The 17,539-nt window shown below is 39.3% G+C and overlaps 2 protein-coding genes across 10 annotated transcripts in view; one reads left to right on the top strand and one right to left on the bottom strand.

Moving 5' to 3' along the window:
* The window catches only part of ttc25 (tetratricopeptide repeat domain 25), a 21,725-nt gene extending 18,334 nt beyond the window's left edge, over nt 1-3,391 (top strand). For all 7 annotated transcript variants that reach the window (XM_022255498.2, XM_022255488.2, XM_022255507.2 and 4 more), the window contains one exon: nt 1,966-3,391. In XM_022255498.2, the coding sequence (XP_022111190.2) occupies nt 1,966-2,159 (194 nt within the window). In that variant the 3' untranslated portion in view covers nt 2,160-3,391. The remainder of the gene's footprint in view (nt 1-1,965) is intronic.
* prmt2 (protein arginine methyltransferase 2) lies at nt 2,896-17,539 on the bottom strand. 3 transcript variants are annotated; one of them, XM_022255539.2, is made up of 11 exons: nt 17,385-17,539; nt 15,860-16,033; nt 14,506-14,679; nt 13,688-13,777; nt 11,680-11,751; nt 11,119-11,283; nt 8,722-8,897; nt 7,969-8,098; nt 7,311-7,453; nt 5,814-5,982; nt 2,896-4,891 (listed from the first exon to the last, which is right to left on the bottom strand). In XM_022255539.2, exons 2-11 carry the CDS (start codon nt 16,010-16,012, stop codon nt 4,859-4,861), a joined length of 1,305 nt encoding a protein of 434 aa, XP_022111231.2. In that variant the 5' UTR covers nt 16,013-16,033; nt 17,385-17,539; the 3' UTR covers nt 2,896-4,858. The 3 variants fall into 3 exon arrangements, with proteins under 3 accessions (XP_022111231.2, XP_022111237.2, XP_022111246.2); XM_022255545.2 differs by having other exon boundaries at nt 15,860-16,048; nt 17,385-17,538; XM_022255554.2 differs by lacking the exon at nt 14,506-14,679.

Here is a 17,539-nt window from a genome sequence, read left to right as displayed (position 1 = left end):
TAAAGTTAAGCATACAGTAACTCAAGGGTTACTTGAAGGTTTTCCCAAGTTTCTAGTTTTCCTTTTAAAATCTCGAGTCACAGCCTGTTCACTTTTGCATTCCTTCAAATTTACAGGTTTCATTTAACTACTATTCAGTTCATGCCAAAACTATAAACTGATAATGAAGCTTTCTTCTTGCGTCTCTCTGCAAAGCTAAAATGAAGGACAAACTAACTCAAATAACAAATATAAAAGGTCATATTTTGAAAGCTCGGAGCAAGGTTTTCACTAACCCAATGGTATATTGGAAGTACTTGTTTTTTTATTTGCCATGAAGCTGTTGCAAGTGTTTTGTGGTCGGTAAACGTTCATTTTCTGTGATCTATTGCAGGGTACATATTTCATAGATTATTGAAAGAAAAGACACATTGAGCACACGACATACATGTACCTGCACATCATAGAATGCGTCACACTTGTACGGTCACCTCATATCTTGGCATATCTTTGCTTTTGAAAATCATTCACCTATCAGTTTTGTGCTTTTCATTGTTTTGGCAAATGCAAAGATGATTTCTTATTCCTCATTTTTCATCGATGCATACCATCGTGAATTGCATCCGCCTTGCTTTACCCAACCAGCCTTGCACGCAGAAAAGCAGCTAGCATTGAGTAGCAGTTCATAATTATAGGCTTTGTTTCCAATTGAAAGATTTCTACGCCATGTTTGCGGGACCCAGTTTAGAAAGTTTCTGCCAACAGAGCCACGCTCATTCTATGCACGTTTGAGCATTATAAAGTATACTTAAGAGCCTAACTTCTGAGATGTTGATTCCATCAATTAAAGCTCCTTGGGCCACAGAGTGCCACAAAGCTGCCTAAGAACATATTTTCTGAGCAGACTTAGGTTTCCGAAACCAAGTCACGTATTCAGACTTCTTCCTACATCCAGAATTCTTCAGCTGGTGTTTTTTTGGCAAGGTACATCACTTTGCTATAAAGTGATAGTTTCTGAATCCTGCTCAGTAATAACGGCTCAATTTTGGGCCTTGGCCTGAGGCAGGTTGTGCCATTCATTTTTTTACTCAAATTCATGCTTGAAAGTTGTATGTACCTGTTGTCACTGGTCTTTTTTACCTTGTGTTTGTAATGTAATTACTGTGTTTTCAAACAATGATAAATACTTCTATAAAGATGTTTTTGACTTATAAATTGGCATACATACAACAGTAATTTACTCCTCTTAAGGTCTGCATGTAGTTCTCATGTTTGTTAATGGCTCATATATTCGCTAACACCAGTGTGTTTAATCTTGCAATTGTTTTTCCATCCAGCAATCATTTGTAACAGGAAAAGCAAGCCATCTTTCACAGCTTCCAGCAAGACTCTTGTTGACGCTTATTTTTCCCACTTTTGTGTGTGTCATTGCCCATATAGCTAAGGCAATTGTGTTCAGATTTACATTTCTGCCTCTGGTGTAGCCATTGCAGCATTGCATCTTCCTTTTTCTCCTGAATTTTGTCAAATCTGTGTCCACGTATCTGTGCCGTTCAGATTTTATTGAGCCTTGTGTAAGCACCACAGAAATATAAGTATATAGCGTAGACCACCAGACCGTAATTCGAAACCACAACTGTGCACCCACATAAGTTTCATCTGCAAATTTTGTCCAGCGTTTTATTGCTACAGGAGTGTAAATTTTGTTCAGCCAGATGTGGCCCACTGTAGCACATCATTTGGTGAGCCCCATCTTGGAATTGGAGAAGCTGAAAAGTTTCTTGGCAGTGCTGTAGTCTTGCTCATCATAAGTTCCTGCACATCCATCAAAAGTGGTCCAGTCTTAAGCCGAGTCACAAGTTACTCAGATAAGCCGAGATGCAAGCATTCCTCTGTCCTGTGACGGGCTCAATGGCAGCACTGTTGCTTGGTCAAAAATACTTCTGACTCGCATGAAATTTGTTTTGTCGTTTTGTTGGAACTCAGACGAAGCCAAGGAGGTGGAAGATGAAGACACTGGAGGGCAGAGAGAAGGAAGGGACGAGGGCTTGAAAGATGCAAAGAAGAGAGAACGTCGTGGCTCTGGGTCTTCCACAGCATCGTCTGTGTCGTCTAAATCATCCAAATCATCCAAGTCCTCCAAGTCGTCCAAATCCTCCAAATCTAACAAGAGCGATTAGCAGTGACGTCCATCCACAAATGTGCCCAGTTTTGTACTGTAAAAATATATTCCTTTTTATGGAGTGGCATTGGTGTTCAGTGTTCACAGCGTGTACATAGAGGTTTTTGTATGTTTAAAGAATTTGGTCAGAGATCATGTACCAGGGCTGGGTTCATAACGATATCCCTGTGAATTACATTGGGATCATTATTAGATTGTACCCTGTTCGGTTATTCAGCAATGAGCAGTGTGGAAGTCAAAGCAATAACCCACACTTTCAGAACCCAGCGATTTTAGAGCTTGACAGAAGAAAGCATGATGCATGATGGCCTCAAAATGGAGCATTGAAAATGTTCAATTTCTTGATCACAACTGGGTCTATTTGAGTATAAAGCATTTCAGGAACACGCTCAAGAACATCAAGTCGTTGTATGTGCATGCACTGAAAATGTAAAAAAGTCATCACTGTATTCAGTTTATTGTATTGCTTAAATTCTTTCTATTTTATATGTAACAAGTCTTCATTGTTCCAAATCGACACTATACCTATGCCTAAACAGTTTGTTGTCCTGCCCTTTTCAGAGCATGATAAACACTGCTCATTGCATTCTAAATGAAGAATTTGCGACAGCTGTGGTAATTTCTTGTCAAAGTCTAAAGTAACTTATCTGTATGATAATTACACTGAAATTGTGTGTCTTCTGCAAGATTATCTCGGTTGACACAGGTGACTTAAAACCATTTTTTTTCCCAGCTATGTTCGATGAACATGGTTCTTTAATGTCAATAACAGTGATTTCAATCAAACGCAGAGTTGAAATACTTCATCTATATTGCTTTCATCGTAACCTTTTTCTGAATGTACAAATGCCTGCAATTGAAAAAAACAAGAGTCATTCACAAATTTATGATCAATGTTTTATGAATGAATATTCAAAACTGCTTTGATTGCAGGTGGATGGAAAAATGTGATTAATGCAACACAAATTCATTCAGTTCCAAGTTTTTCTCACATACATGCAAACTTTAAATACTTTTAGATTCATCCATGCTCCAATGCCTTGGAGGTACATTTCAGTTGCTTTTTGTGTTAAAAACTACAGATGAATTTGAGTACTGGCAGCTTGGGACTCCACTGTAAACTTCCAGTGAATGCCGTCCACTAGAACATACATATGTGTGAAAAAAAAGAAAGGTGTACCTGTATATTGAGTAAATTTTCAGAATAAAATTCCTTCTCGTGTACATTGAGCAGTTGTTTTCCCTTTCGTTTTTCTTTTGCGATTAAAACAGTATCCTGCAATTTCTTTATGAGCACAGGCCCATTTTTGTCTAAAATGTAAAAATGGTAGAAATGTGTTACTTTAAACAGGTATTTTAACCATCAATTTACATCTGTTCCAATCATCTACAGGTGTCTGAGTTGATTAAACAATTTCATATAATATTGCAGAAAGACATACATGAATATGCTAGTTTTGGCAAAGCATATATTGAGGTACAGAACTGCCATGTCTTATTGGAAATACTTCAATGGCAAAAATGTGGAAGATTTCACAATCAAGTTAGGCTTCATCCTGAGACACACCTACACTACTCAAAAAAAGTTACGCACCATTTTTTTGTTAACTTATAATTTTTTTCCAAGCACTGAGTGGGGTCTAGTTCTTGCATTTTTTGTCTAGATGGTGTTCTCATTGGAATAGAAAATCAAACAAGTGTTTCAAAACATCAAATGTACATTTTCAGCAGAAAAATATCTCATGTAAAAGAAGTATACACAAAGTAAAAGTGGTCCTGAACTTCCTTTGAGTAGTGAATTTTCGGCACTCTTATCTCAAGATTGGCTTTTTCCAGCAATCTGCTACTGTAAGTCAATCACAAACCATAACCCTTGGCACTCTACTTGATGGAACCTTGCACCAACTATTTCAAAATGTTTGATGTATTTTTTCGCTGCAGATTGGAGAAATATTGCACCTTTTTAAATAGTTGAAAAAACCTGTTGATAATCTGTTATGGATGCCTAATTATGCTTTACCTTTTGCCCAAATTGCTACAAAAAAGGAAGAAAGAATAAGGCTATCCGTTTCCTCTTTTCTGGGTATAAAGGACCATTTTCCAGTACTGGACATGTTGGAGAAATTTTTCGTCCTTTTTTAACATGCATTGTCCGCCTGCCAGAAGTGTGGCCTCACAGAACCACTCATTCAACAGAATCACAGCAAAACCTTTAAATTACAATTATCTTACTGCTGGAATGTCCACAAATTTTTCAGTAGAATTAGAAAGCTGCACCTTTGCATCATTTTCTGCACTTCTCTGATTACGAAATGGCTGAGGATACGTCTCTCTGCATTTTACATCCAACACCTTTTTTTCTGTTAAGAGTCCTGATTTCATTTCAGTGCAAACATTTCTTAAAGCTCTGGATGTTTCAGATAGAATCATATTTTCCAAAACAAGATATCCACTTAAAATTCATATAAAAAGTACAGATGTACAACTTCATATAATTTGACCAGCACACTTTGGCAATCATTGCACTTACCCTAATTTATAAAGATCCAACACACCCGCATTAGATATCAATTTCAAGTCTCTACCTCCAGAAGACACATGGTTTTCTGTGAGAAGTCTGTTGAATATTCATACATAAACGGTTGTCAAACTCTGTTGGGGATGCTTTCATCTTGCAGTAGCCAGGACGGTGCCATGCTACCTCCAGATAGGGAACAGCTTTGCAAAGGACTGAAACAAAAGATGAGGTGATCAGGGAATTCCTTTAGAAAAAAAACTACAACACCCTGACAAAAACGAAACAAACCCATACAACCTATGGCGTCTCTACTGGGTTAATCAAGCAAAAACAATCGGTACTACTAATAGCCTGCTGAAGATCATAGTCGGACTCACAAGCCCGCACCCAATTTAACAGCGCAGGTGAACAACTGATTTTGAGACCGTTAAGCAGTAAACAGCGAAAGATTATTTAACTCCAGAGGAAAAATCTGTCGGGATGCCTTATAAAATGACAACTGACTGCTTTATCCTGACTGCTTTGGCCTCCCTTAGTAATCGATGAAGCATTTTACTTTCCCATGTCTTCACCTACGGAAGAGTACAATGCTCTGAAAGCCATCAAGGGAGGCGACATGTAGTTTTACTCCAGCACTCGAAGCCATTAGTATTTGGGTGCCATAGACAGCACAATTGTCACACTAGAGTATTGCAGTGTGTGCGTCACACGCGCACATTGATGTCTGTTAATGACATCAGCATGAGAGCCAGTGTGCGAACCAACACTGATGCGTACTCCATTCCTTTGTACTACTATGCTTCCTGGTTCACAATGACTTCACGCTTCGGTACTCTATAAGCAGAACATCACAAAGTGACTTTGCACAGAAGATTTGCTAAAATATTTGCCACGCAAAAACCATCCTCCAGTCAAATTTTCATGCAAGTTATATGATCTGCCAATGGTTTTAGCCAATGTCTGCTTGGCATAAACACTTGCCTCAAAAATGTTTTTCACTGAGCAGAAATGGAAAAAGGTGTCTGGAATTTGGATGTCTGGAATGAAGTCTCGCATCTTAACAGTGGAAACTTTGTGAGTTCAATGTCTAAAATCCGCCGCTCAAGCCAAACAAATTTCTATCTGCCCATTTACCTGAATGCCATTGGTATTGGTGGATGTAACACTGTACTCTAAGTTGACTCTCATATGCCGCCGCCAGACTTTGTTCCTTTGAATCGTTACAGCTCCTTCGATTCTGTCTCCTTGTTCTACAGTGATCGGTGAATCCATCATGAACAAGGTGTGTTTCCAATGCGTCAGCCTTGGGGATAAAATGAAATGTGCACAACAACATGAACCAGATCGCATGAAAACCCATGTGTTTTGAAAGCACAACACTCAAACTGTCAGCGGATCAAGAAACAGGTTTTGCATGAGAAAAATATGTCCATATTGGAGGTAGAGGACAGTTATGGTTAAGACTGATTTAATATTCAGATGGAAGACATGCTACTAAGCAGCATCGATTTATCAATATTAGCTATATGGGTTTGAAATCCATATCACAGTTGTTAGTTATTTAGTAATATCGATACATCAAAAATATCGGATTTTGGAGACATTTCGAAAATATAGCTGCTGAGGAACGAACTTTATTAAAAAAATCTGAAAGTGCATCGTCACATTACTGCAATTTTCGATAAGCCATGGCTTACGTTGGTTGTCACACTGAGTGAAAAATATCCCTGTAGCTTATACTCCAGGTAGCTTATATGGCGACATTTGAAGAATAAATGCAGCCACCTATCTCAGTCTCGCACTCAATAATTTCGCATACACTTTGCTGCCACAATATCACAAAATTTATCCTCCAAAGCAGAGAATTATTTGATCACCAAACGTACGTAGACTAGAACCATGTGCTGATGATATCGCCATGCACGGCAGTGTGTATCCTATCCCATGTAGGTAACGTGCGCAACATGGAAGCAGAACATGTCACCAAAGTGAATTGGATCGCACCACTTCGGTGTGGGGGTTTACCCTTAGAACAATTTACCAGCAATTCATGCCTGTTATTATACCTTGAAAATGAAAATGAATGAAATTCGATACATTGATAATATTGATATAAAAACTGATATATTGTATCAGCCGAAATACGATATTGACGGTGCCTACATGCTGCTTGAACATGGAATTTTTCCCCATTTGGTGGTACTGGTGCTTCAGAGTCAAAAATACTTCAGAATTAAAACTACTCTGTTAAATTACTCTGAAAAAAAGCCATATTTTCAAGTGTTAGGCACGAGCCAGGGGAAAGAAGCAATCAGATCAGGAAAAAACGACAGCAATCATAAGACCTTTTTTTCCATGTGGAAGTTAACATTATGTCTATGAGTGTCCTAAATATTACCAAGTATCCATGCTGGGGAAAGCACCCTGATCCACTTGAGGTTTACTTTGATTAATTTGAATACAAAATACCCTGCATTCAATAAAAATTAAACCTGATCTTCAAAAAAGGATTATGCTCACAAATAATGGCAAAATTAGAAGATGAAAGTTCCATTCTGAAAACTAGGAGCAGATTACCGATCTCCTTAAAATCTCACGACTTGCAGCTACAAGTGTCTGTGAATGACTTACGGGTAGTCTGGCCCAGTGTTGAGGGAAATGCAGGGCTTGGAGTTGTTAGACGGGTAGCCGGCAAAGTCCACTTGGAACCAGGAGGCAAAACCGTGCAGGGTACCAGCCTTGCTCACTGTGTAATTAAATTGATGTGTGACTTCCTGGAAATTTTAAGAAAAAAAGAAAAGCGAAAGATCACTGCGAATGCTCAGTGCTTTGACAGAGACTTCATGTGAAAAACTCAACATAAAGGTGTCAGGTCTGACCCCGGCAAGTGGCTGAGAAATCCGCACTTCATGACGTTTTTTCTTATCGGCTCTCTGACAACCACAGAATACAAGAGTTATTTAGATTCATCTGTGGACCGCAAAAAACCAAAAGTTAATTTATGTTTCTCAAACACAACCCCCCCCAGTTTGGGTTCATTGGTCAATTACTGGGAACGGACCCATAAGACTGTCTGAATGCCACACCTTGGATGAAAGCAAACACGAATACACACTTGTGACATCTGATCACATCGATATACAGTATGCGTCCTGTGAGTTTGCAAGAGTGGGACACATTTCCACTCGAGCGAAGTTTGCTGTCACTGTTTAATGACATCAACTAAGCTCCACTGTCACTTGGGGGTATGAGCAAGCATTTCAGTGGGAAAAAACAAAGAAGCTCTTGCCTCTAATTCACTTCCGGTGACCGTCTTCATGTCAAGTTGTAATATTCGTTGGGGCAGTGATAGGCAGTCTTCCTGTTTCATGATGTGATTGTACAATGGTGTGTGGAAAAACTCTTCCTTTGCAAGTGGTCTGAAGGAAAGGACAAAAGCATGTCTTCTACCGTGGATTTTTATCACCGCAAGTGAGAAAAGATGAAAATTTGAATTTAACCTGTGATTAGCTGGTCTCTAGAACAGTACCAACCCAGAAGGGTTGCTGACTCTTCAGAGGCAGAGCTGATGAGGATAAGATAGGGTGTCTTGGGTGTCTTGCATATACGGGTATGCAGATATATCAAAGGAATACGGCATTAAATGTACGTTATAAGGTGAAATGAAGACTACACAAAGTCTTAGTAGCCAGCACTGTAGTTGAGTCCATCACGAATCCCAGCAAGTCCATCACACATTATCCAGTCTTGAGCTAAGCCACATCTTATTGACATAAAATCTGACACAAGCATTCCTTCGTCACTGCTGAACTTTTTACTTGTGACTGGGCTTTTGAAAGGATTTGTGGACATGACTACAACATCCCTTGTCTTTCAGACAAGTAGGCTTAAGTGAAAACTTCCAACACTTCAATTTGGAGACCTACAATGTACATTTTCTGTAAGCCCAAATCAACAGATTGGCTATTAAAGCCAACCAGCCTAAACTTGGAGTTAAATAAACAAGTCAAAAATATTTAGATCAACAAGAAATTTGGCTCACACTAAAGATGAGAAATCAAAGCCATGAACAGATTCCCAGAATCCAACTTTGCTCTGGTAGAGTTCCTCGGCAGAGCAAGGCACAAAGTATAATGCGGCATGGGAGGGCCATATGACGCCGTCTTCCTTCAACCATCGGTCGCGGGCTAAGATGACAGACTCAATCATCCACTCAAACTGTCCCAAGAGGAAGAAGAGTAGAAAAAAACAGGATGGGGGAAGTCATAGTCTGAATGGATGGATTGGGAAATGAGTCAAAGGTCAATGGTTATCAGGGCAAAGGGCAAGGGTTTAAAGCTTAAACTTTTGTGTGGGGAGGACGGGTGGATAGGAGAGGTAAACGGCCCCATTGCAACGGGGCTATGGAGGCATCAAGAAATAACAATGATTGGCTTAAATATCATGCACAAGCTAACGCAAAAAAGGACACCAAGAAATCAAACTCAGCATTTATCAACCTTTCGGTCAAGTTATGGTGAGAATTTTTAAGTTCATCAACATGGTAAGTGAAGTGTTTCAGTTTTGGTTACTGAGACTTGCTGTATGCGCTGAAACCAGTTAACACTAGACAAAAGTTGGCCAGTGATATAAAATGATGTGGGTCATTGAACTTCACTGCACCGGTTGTGTAATACTTCAATTTAGTGAAGTACCTATAGTCTTGTGAAAATTTCCTAATATAGTCAACCATGAATGCTGCCATAAACTCCAGAGTAGGTGGAATAATTTGTCATATTTTTGTCTCATGAAATCCAGTGTGAACGTACTGTCCCACTCACACTCTGACAACGACTGGTAAGACCCCGTTATGTTGTTAAATTTCCTTAAAATATGGCCAGGGTGGGGTGAAACCTGGAAAATTGAGCAAAACATTGTTCTTTCAAGATTGTTCTAGATTGTTACTGTGTTGCCAGCATGTGTATTAGGTTCGCATTAAGTTCTTGACATGATTAACCCGAGTGTGAGTCGTAACTCTACTAGGATGCAATAGGACGGTTCCACAATTTAAAAGACTTCAATATAATTGCACTATGACCTAAAACATCATGGTCCGATGGAAATACATGTACTGGTTGATAAGCCTGTTTGATATTTAGTTCTTTTCATATTGCGATATCATGAAAAAATATCACGATATCCGATATTTTCGTAATAATAAAATAACACGACCGAAATCACCATGTCTCGAGTACCACGTAAAAAAACACCAAAAAACAAAACATTTCTACATTTAGAACTCTTATATGCTGGTGAAAAGCAAATTTCAACATGGAAATTGTGGACATTAAATTATCATATATCGTATCATGTTACTGTACGGAAAAAAAAAAGTTGGCAATAAAAACATCGCATTTCGGTATTCGTTTCCTTCGCCGCGGTTGTCTAGAAGCGTCAGGCGACAAGCCCCACACTGCTTGACTGATCCATGCACATGGTTGAGTACATCAATACCAGGGACCCCTCTCGGGCTACAAGCATATGCTCTGTCCATTTTGGGGGTCACCTTATTGAACGAACTGAACATGCAGGCCATTCTCCAATACTCGACTTCGTCTCCGTTCAGGCTTCAACTAGTTTTTTTACTAACCTGACTTTAAAGTTGTAAGCACAATAGCAAACTTGATAGTGGCACAAAACATTAAGTAAGATGCAAACGAGCCAAACATTACAGTTCTTCAATTTAATTGAAATGCTGCAGGCCCACAATTGGGAATTTGTTTTGGAGATGGAGGCTGAGATGGAGACGAAGTTGAGTATTGCAAAGCGGCCGTGTACGTGTGTAGCACGTGGGTACAGTATGCCAATCTCGGGTCCCGAGTTCGATAATTTTTGGCATATCGATTTGCAGGATATCCCGATATGTGTTTTTACGAATGATACAATATCCAATATCAACATCATATTTGTAATATCATGAAATATCGTCATATCGAACAGGCTAACTGGTTGCTGAGTGCATAACATTTCTAATCAGTTTCTTTCCAAATTGGTTAAAACAGTGCACCTCATCAATTATCAGATTGGAACGGCAACACTTCTTCCTGATTGAGCTAAGCTTGTACCACGTCTATAAAGATCCCACTATGATGCTGATTGCTGATGTGCCAAGACTATATGTATGCCATCTGTGCTAGGTTATTAATACGCTGTTATTGCAATTTGAAGCCACTACGACCCTGCTACATAAATTTTGAACATCCTTAAAATGTTGGTACGACCTCCCCGTCCATGAAGACCCTACCACGTTGCTATCAGTTCCCATCGAGTTCTTACTATGATGTACATGATCTCACCACGATTGGCCACACTCTCCCGGTTGAGAACGTAGTAAGATCGTGTCTTAGATTTTAGCCCACAAAATTCCTGTGTTGAGATGGAGTATGTGGCATTGTCTCACCAGCAGGAATGTTCCCATCCACTCTGAGACGATCAAATCCACTTGTTGTGGGAGCTCTACCGACTCCACCTTTCCCTCCAGTACGTGAATGGAGTCGGACATACCGTTGGCATCAACAAGAGCTTGGGTTTGCTTGGCAAACTCGCTTGCTTCCACAGCAAAGACCTACAAATCAATTCATCAGATGAAATTCTGCTCGTACTTGGGTTGCCAGTAAACAGCTTTGCTAACCATTTTTCAAAATCTGGGATTTATCAAAACCTGTTGCAAACAGCAATGGCACTGAAAGTGTACAATCACAAACTAAAAAAATAAGACTAAGACACAAGAACTAAAAAAAGTAGCCGAGGGATAGGCGGATAAATTGATATATATTCCAAAGGAATATGAGCAACGGCCGGAATTGTGGGATCTTCTGTCCTCGGTAGTATGGCACTGTGGCATCTGACAATGAGAAGTAACGATATGCCTCAGGCGGTTTGGCCCAAAATCAACCTTGAAACTCTGTTCTAAGTGAAGGTATTCATCCACAATAACTTGCAATTTGATCTGGCATGTTACCTGAGCTGCTTGGCCTTGCTTGACTGCAAACATGCTGAGAATTCCTGTACCACAGCCAATGTCCAAGATGACCTGAAAACATAAAACCCTCTTAGCTTCTGGACTCAATGGAACCAAACAAGTTTTGTTCTTGCATGAAGAAAATGACTCATAAATACCAGAGAAAATATCAAGTCCTCAGTTCTATCACAAGGCCTTTACATGTGACTCACAGTGAATAACCAGGTCACGTCCTCAGTTCTTTCACAAAGAATTTACATGTGACCCACAGTGAATAACAAGGTCAAGTCCTCAGTTCTATCACAAGGCCTTTACATGTGACTCACAGTGAATAACCAGGTCACGTCCTCAGTTCTATCACAAAGAATTTACATGTGACCCACAGTGAATAACCCAGTAAAGTCCTCAGTTCAATCAAGAGGTCTTTACATGTTATCCAGTGAATAACCAGGTCACGTCCTCAGTTCTTTCACAAGGACTTTACATGTGACCCACAGTGAATAACGAGGTCAAGTCCTCAGTTCTATCACATGGCCTTTACATGTTACCCACAGTGCATAACCAGGTTGAAGTTGATATTTGTGACGATGCCTCTTCCAATGCTAAGTTTCATTCTTCAAAGTGATCCATCATCAAAATTTCAGCAAAGAACCTTGGCACTATTTCCGTGTGTTTCTGAAATCACTTTGCCAAAAAACAGCTCATGTAATTCTGTGACCTTGCTTTAAAATGATGGGTACCAAAATGTGATACTTGTGACTTGAACACGCTGGAGTGGAGAAGCAGAAAACACAAAACTGGGTTAGTTTTCCTTGTCACTGTCCTTGCATTCTCCTGATGATAATGAATAAGTATCTTTATTTGTCACCACAACCTCTTCACTCGTGTCAAGTCCTATACATGCATATATCTACAATATATGCTTTTTTTTTCTGAACAGTTTTAATGTAAAATTAAAAATGTGCCAGAGAGAATGTTGAGGACCGAGGGTGTATTCGGACATTGCACTTGGTGTCTGCATCGATATTAATATATTCACGATACAGCGCACCCCTGAAGTTTATTTCCCGAAGGATTTATTTCCTCCTGCTCTGTGTGGATGCATTTCTGACGATGCGAGACCACGCCTGGTTACACATCGTGAGTTTTGATATTTTCCTCTCCCAACTTCCTCCACGCAATCTGCTCGTAATGTGTACACTACAAGTTCAGCAATGCTTTGCAAGTTCATCCAATCTGGGCCACATAATTTGCTCAAATTTTCTTTGAATGTTAGTCTATCTCTTCCTGCTCTGCACAAGCACTTTATCCAATGATTTCAGGCCTCGTCCATTACAATTGGATCATCAATACATCTTTTATGTGGTATTTCTGTGGAATGTAACATACCATTTTTATGAGATCACTTCCCTCCCCATCCATAATTACTCATGATCTGACAGTACAACGGTGCATACACCTTGCCAACGAATATAATGTTTTAGCCCTTTCTCTGAATATCAATCCGCTTTCTCACCTATGCTCTGTTTGTACAATGTATGTATGTACCATGCACAGCTATAAATTCTCCAAAATACCAACCGATGAATAATATGTGTCAATATTATTGCATGTCATATTTTAGCTACTTCCTACAGTTTTGAAGGCTTTTTTATCCCCTTGTGTTTCGAAACAAACAAAAATCTCTGGCTTTTTTGTTTTGTTATTGATATATTGAAGTGTATGGACATCCAGCCAGTCTTGTAATGACGAGGAGGCGGTTTGTGAGATTTGCACAAAGTACAATGCTTTAGAGCCCCATGTGATTGCTATGTAATACAGTCCTGTAATGTTAACCACTTCCCATAGCGTGCACACTTCTGTGATTTGAGCTCTCTAACATTGCTTTAGAGCCCACTTGGAATTTCTCCTATAAACAGATTAACCCTATCAGTGCTAAGTCCTTCAATTCCAATTTGCACACTAACAGTAATATAGGAGTTTAAAGGTGTGGCTTGGACAAACATACCTTTCCTTGAATGCGATGCTGGTTCTGCTGAAAGGCTGTACAGTAGGCAGTGTTTCTGGGCTTGTCCTGCAACATCTCAAGATGTAACTTCTGAAAAGACAAGATGAATATACCCAAATGAGGTGACTGACAGGCACAAGGATTCAAAAAACAATTGGATTGATAGGCAAACTGATATAAGCAACATACTGCTTGCAGAAAAGGTTGCTTGCAAACAGTATTGATGTGGAGTACATTTTGAGCAACATGTTGAAATTATTGCTAAATACTGAACTGGTTAGCTGCCAACAAAGCTGGTGGACAACAAAAGGCTAAGATTTCAAAATGAATTGCAAAAACTCTTGGAGTTTTCCTGTATTTCTCCACAATTTATCAGGAAATTTTGGAGGATTTTGCAAGATTGACAAAGGCAGAATTAGTGTGGAACTATGCTGAGAGGGTAGCATTTGAACTGACAAACTAACATTTTTAAATAAAAAGGGGAAAAAATGACGCACTGAGAAGCATACCTTTCCTTCTCTGTGCTTTATGCTTCCGTAGTGCTGTTACACTGGATGACATGGAGGCCACTCAGAATTTGCTTTATACAGACAATACTTTTTGAAGATTCAAGTATTTGAAGTTTCAATGTCATTCTAATTAATTATAACCTTGTTTACCCATACCTCAAAAAGAAACTAAATTACAAGAAAAAGCATTTGCAGGTTTGGGGGTTTCTAAAAAAAGCCAACCATCACACCGAACACATGCCAAATATCATTTCAAGCTGAAAAATTAGTGCCAACTTGACTTGGAATGAACCCTCGTGTACAACTTACCATTGTGTTGTAGCTACTGAAATATTCGCCGTCTTGCCAACCTCCCCCCTCGTCTGAAAGCGAAGTTATGTGATTGGTCGGCACATAGCCAGTGCACTCCCCTTTTCGAGCCCACCACCAATCAGCACTGCTCTTTGAGATAATGGCCAGCTCATCACCTATTTGCAAGCGAAGCTGCACCAAAGTTATTTTTCAAAAAAAAGAAAAAAATAAATAAATAAATAAAAAAGGGAAAAAAAGGAAGGGGAACAGAGCAACAGCAACTACTGTTAGATGGAGGTACCTTTAAGTTTAAAGTCAAGACAAACCTAAAAAGTTACCATTACTGCAGAGGCATCACAATCGCGTATTCATTCTTTAACTTGATGGGCACATTGGCCAATCACAACACCCTGTACTTGGAAGAGCCTTGTACATGTAACGTGTGTACCACTTGTGTACTCGTGAGCGTGACACCACAGCAATAACGGATTCTTTGTCTTTTTGCCGGATTAGTCTACATTTTCTAGTCCAGTGGAGAATTGCCGCTGAAAGTTTTGCAAAAAGCAAAGTGGCAATGCAGACTTTTGCTTCTTGAGTAGCTGATGTTAGTAGGTTACCAACAGAAAGCAGCTGTGTACATATATTGTAAGACTTGCATCAACTGACTTTACAGGGGTCCTCGAGATGAACTTTTCTTAGAACTTTACACTCTCGGTCAACGTATGAAAACTAAAGGCTATTTAACATTCATTTGGGTTATAGTGTATTGAAAATTACCTTCTTGAAAGTTTTTACACATTCAGGAATTGTGTCTGGTTTACTGAACAAATGAGGGCACTGTTGCTACAATGTCACTCAGGAAAAACACTGTTCAATTGCAGGTTTTTCGGTTCAACTAGTGAATAAAAAATGTGCTCATTGAAAACATTTCTGAGAAACAATTGTTCATTTTTACATTAGAATAAAAACAAATTGGGTACCAAAAAAAATTAAAGAAAAGCACCTAAAAATGAAGTTAATTGAGACACAAACATGCATTTGCAAGGGTGGTGTACATACTTTAAAAATGCATTACATAGACTCACTCTCATTTGGATCCTACTTCATGTGAATGCAAATTGCAAAGACTAAAAGCAAATAATATGTATTGTCTGCATTTGAAAATACAATAAAACAGTGCAATGTTACAAAAATGGCATGCGTCTGCTTTCTGGCCAACTGTTGATCAGTCTGAATCATTGTAATTGTTAACAGAGATTCACCTAGTGTGTTAAATATTTAACCAACTCTCCACAATCCTTATGGTGAAATTTAGTCTTAACAAAGCGTTAAAAGATGCATCATGATTGAGAAGAGTTGAGTTGGTACCTACCTGACTGTCATCCGTGGGCTGGAAATCGGCAAAGGCGGTGACAACCTCCAAGACATCATTGTCTTCTTCACATTGCTGGTGATCGCTGCTCTCAGAAAATGCCTGCTCCTCAGTTTCGCCATCTGCATCATCATTTGCACTTCCCGCATCCATCTCTGAAGAGCGTTCAAATGCCTACGAGGATTGGAACTTCGAGAGGTTTCTTTTTTTTTTTTAAATATTGACATTTGGAAAGAGTTCTTCTCCAGCTACCTCTAATGACCACGTGATTCTTGAGTTTTACAAGTGCCAACAAGGTTTGAATAGGCGACAAGAGCAACTTTTCCACTGATATTTCAGTATATCGGAATCCTGAATGGACTTGTGTTCAATGAAAATGCAAGCTGAAGCAGAATCTGTTATGTCTGGTGGATAAGGAACTCTTGTCTTAATAGCACATTTCACTGAACAAAATTAACGCCAGAAAAGAAGGCTGATTTCAGACCAAGATGTATAGAATACAGAACTGACACATGGCTAGAACTGTGGCCGGAGACTATATTCCAAGGACAAGACGAGTCCCATAGTTCTAGGGATAGCCTGTTTTTATCTACATTGCTTTTTTACCTTTTAAATTATATTCTTTACAGCCTTTTAAAACTTTTTGTAAAAATTTAGATATGAAGAATTTCCCACACGAATTTCTTTCATCAATTTGTAGATGCCTAGTTACTCTAATTATAATCAGGATGTGGCTGAAAACATCACCTGATGACAGGTTTTATGCTTATGTTCAATCTTTGATGACCCGACAAACCTTACTTTTATGACACCCCTACATTTTTTGTTTAACTTTCACTCAATTTTTTTTGGCTTTTTTCAAAGTGTGTATGACCGAGTCCAAAACTTGTAAAACAATTTAAAATTCCAACCAGTTCTGACAGATGAAGACATACAACTGTTATCAGGTGTGGATCCAAGAGAGGGGGGATGTCAAACCCTCTCCCGCTGTTTTGACATGCACACACACCCACCTAGACTGGTCTGAAAAATTCTAAGTATTTTCTCTGTACACACTTTTCCCTGCTGAATGTACACTTCAGGACATGACATTACTGTTCAGTACAATCTTGACTTTGGCACACATTTACAGTAGGCCTACTCCCTGTTGAGTTGATTAGGCCACGGAGGAATAAAACACATATGCACTAGGCCTACCCAACGAATGGATTTCTATCAAAGGCAAATCATATCTGGATGGAATGCAATACATTTGACATGTTTGAGCAAGATTAAAGACTGTGCTGAATATCATTTTGTGATGATTAATAGGCCTATACCAATTCAGCTTTAACACTGTTTAAGGTGAGTGATGTACATCATGTACCTAGCCCAGGTTGGACATCGTTGCCTTCATTTCATTACGACTATAGTACGGTCAGGGAGTCCACCTGGGCCGGCTAGTCATGTAGACCTACCTATGGTATAATTTTATCATGTTTATGGTACTGGCATGATAATATTTTCAAACAGCACGGTGCACTACCTTCTTCAACTTCCCTTTTGTGTGAGTCTCCACGACTCCAGGCCTAAATGATGTATTCTCAGTCGTCAAGCTGAAGACGAAAATCCGGCGCGGAAGTCCGCACAAGTTGCTTGTTCAAGTTATGGGCCTATTTGCTTGCTGGCCTTTTTAAAAAA

This window comes from Acanthaster planci, linkage group LG03, assembly GCF_054643075.1.
Source record: "Acanthaster planci isolate LZ-2023a linkage group LG03, COTS_SCS, whole genome shotgun sequence".
In the NCBI taxonomy this organism is placed as follows: domain Eukaryota; kingdom Metazoa; phylum Echinodermata; class Asteroidea; order Valvatida; family Acanthasteridae; genus Acanthaster; species Acanthaster planci.
This window is presented reverse-complemented; position numbering and strand designations above follow the sequence as displayed.

Coding starts and splice junctions, on each gene's coding strand:
- prmt2 (XM_022255539.2), bottom strand. CDS start 16,012: ATGGATGCGGGAAGTGCAAATGATGATGCAGATGGCGAAACTGAGGAG. Junction 8,898..11,118: donor GGATGGGAACATTCCTGCTG/GTGAGACAATGC, acceptor CTCTTGGGACAG/TTTGAGTGGATGATTGAGTC. Junction 8,099..8,721: donor TTTGATTTCTCATCTTTAGT/GTGAGCCAAATT, acceptor CCTTTCCTTCAG/ACCACTTGCAAAGGAAGAGT.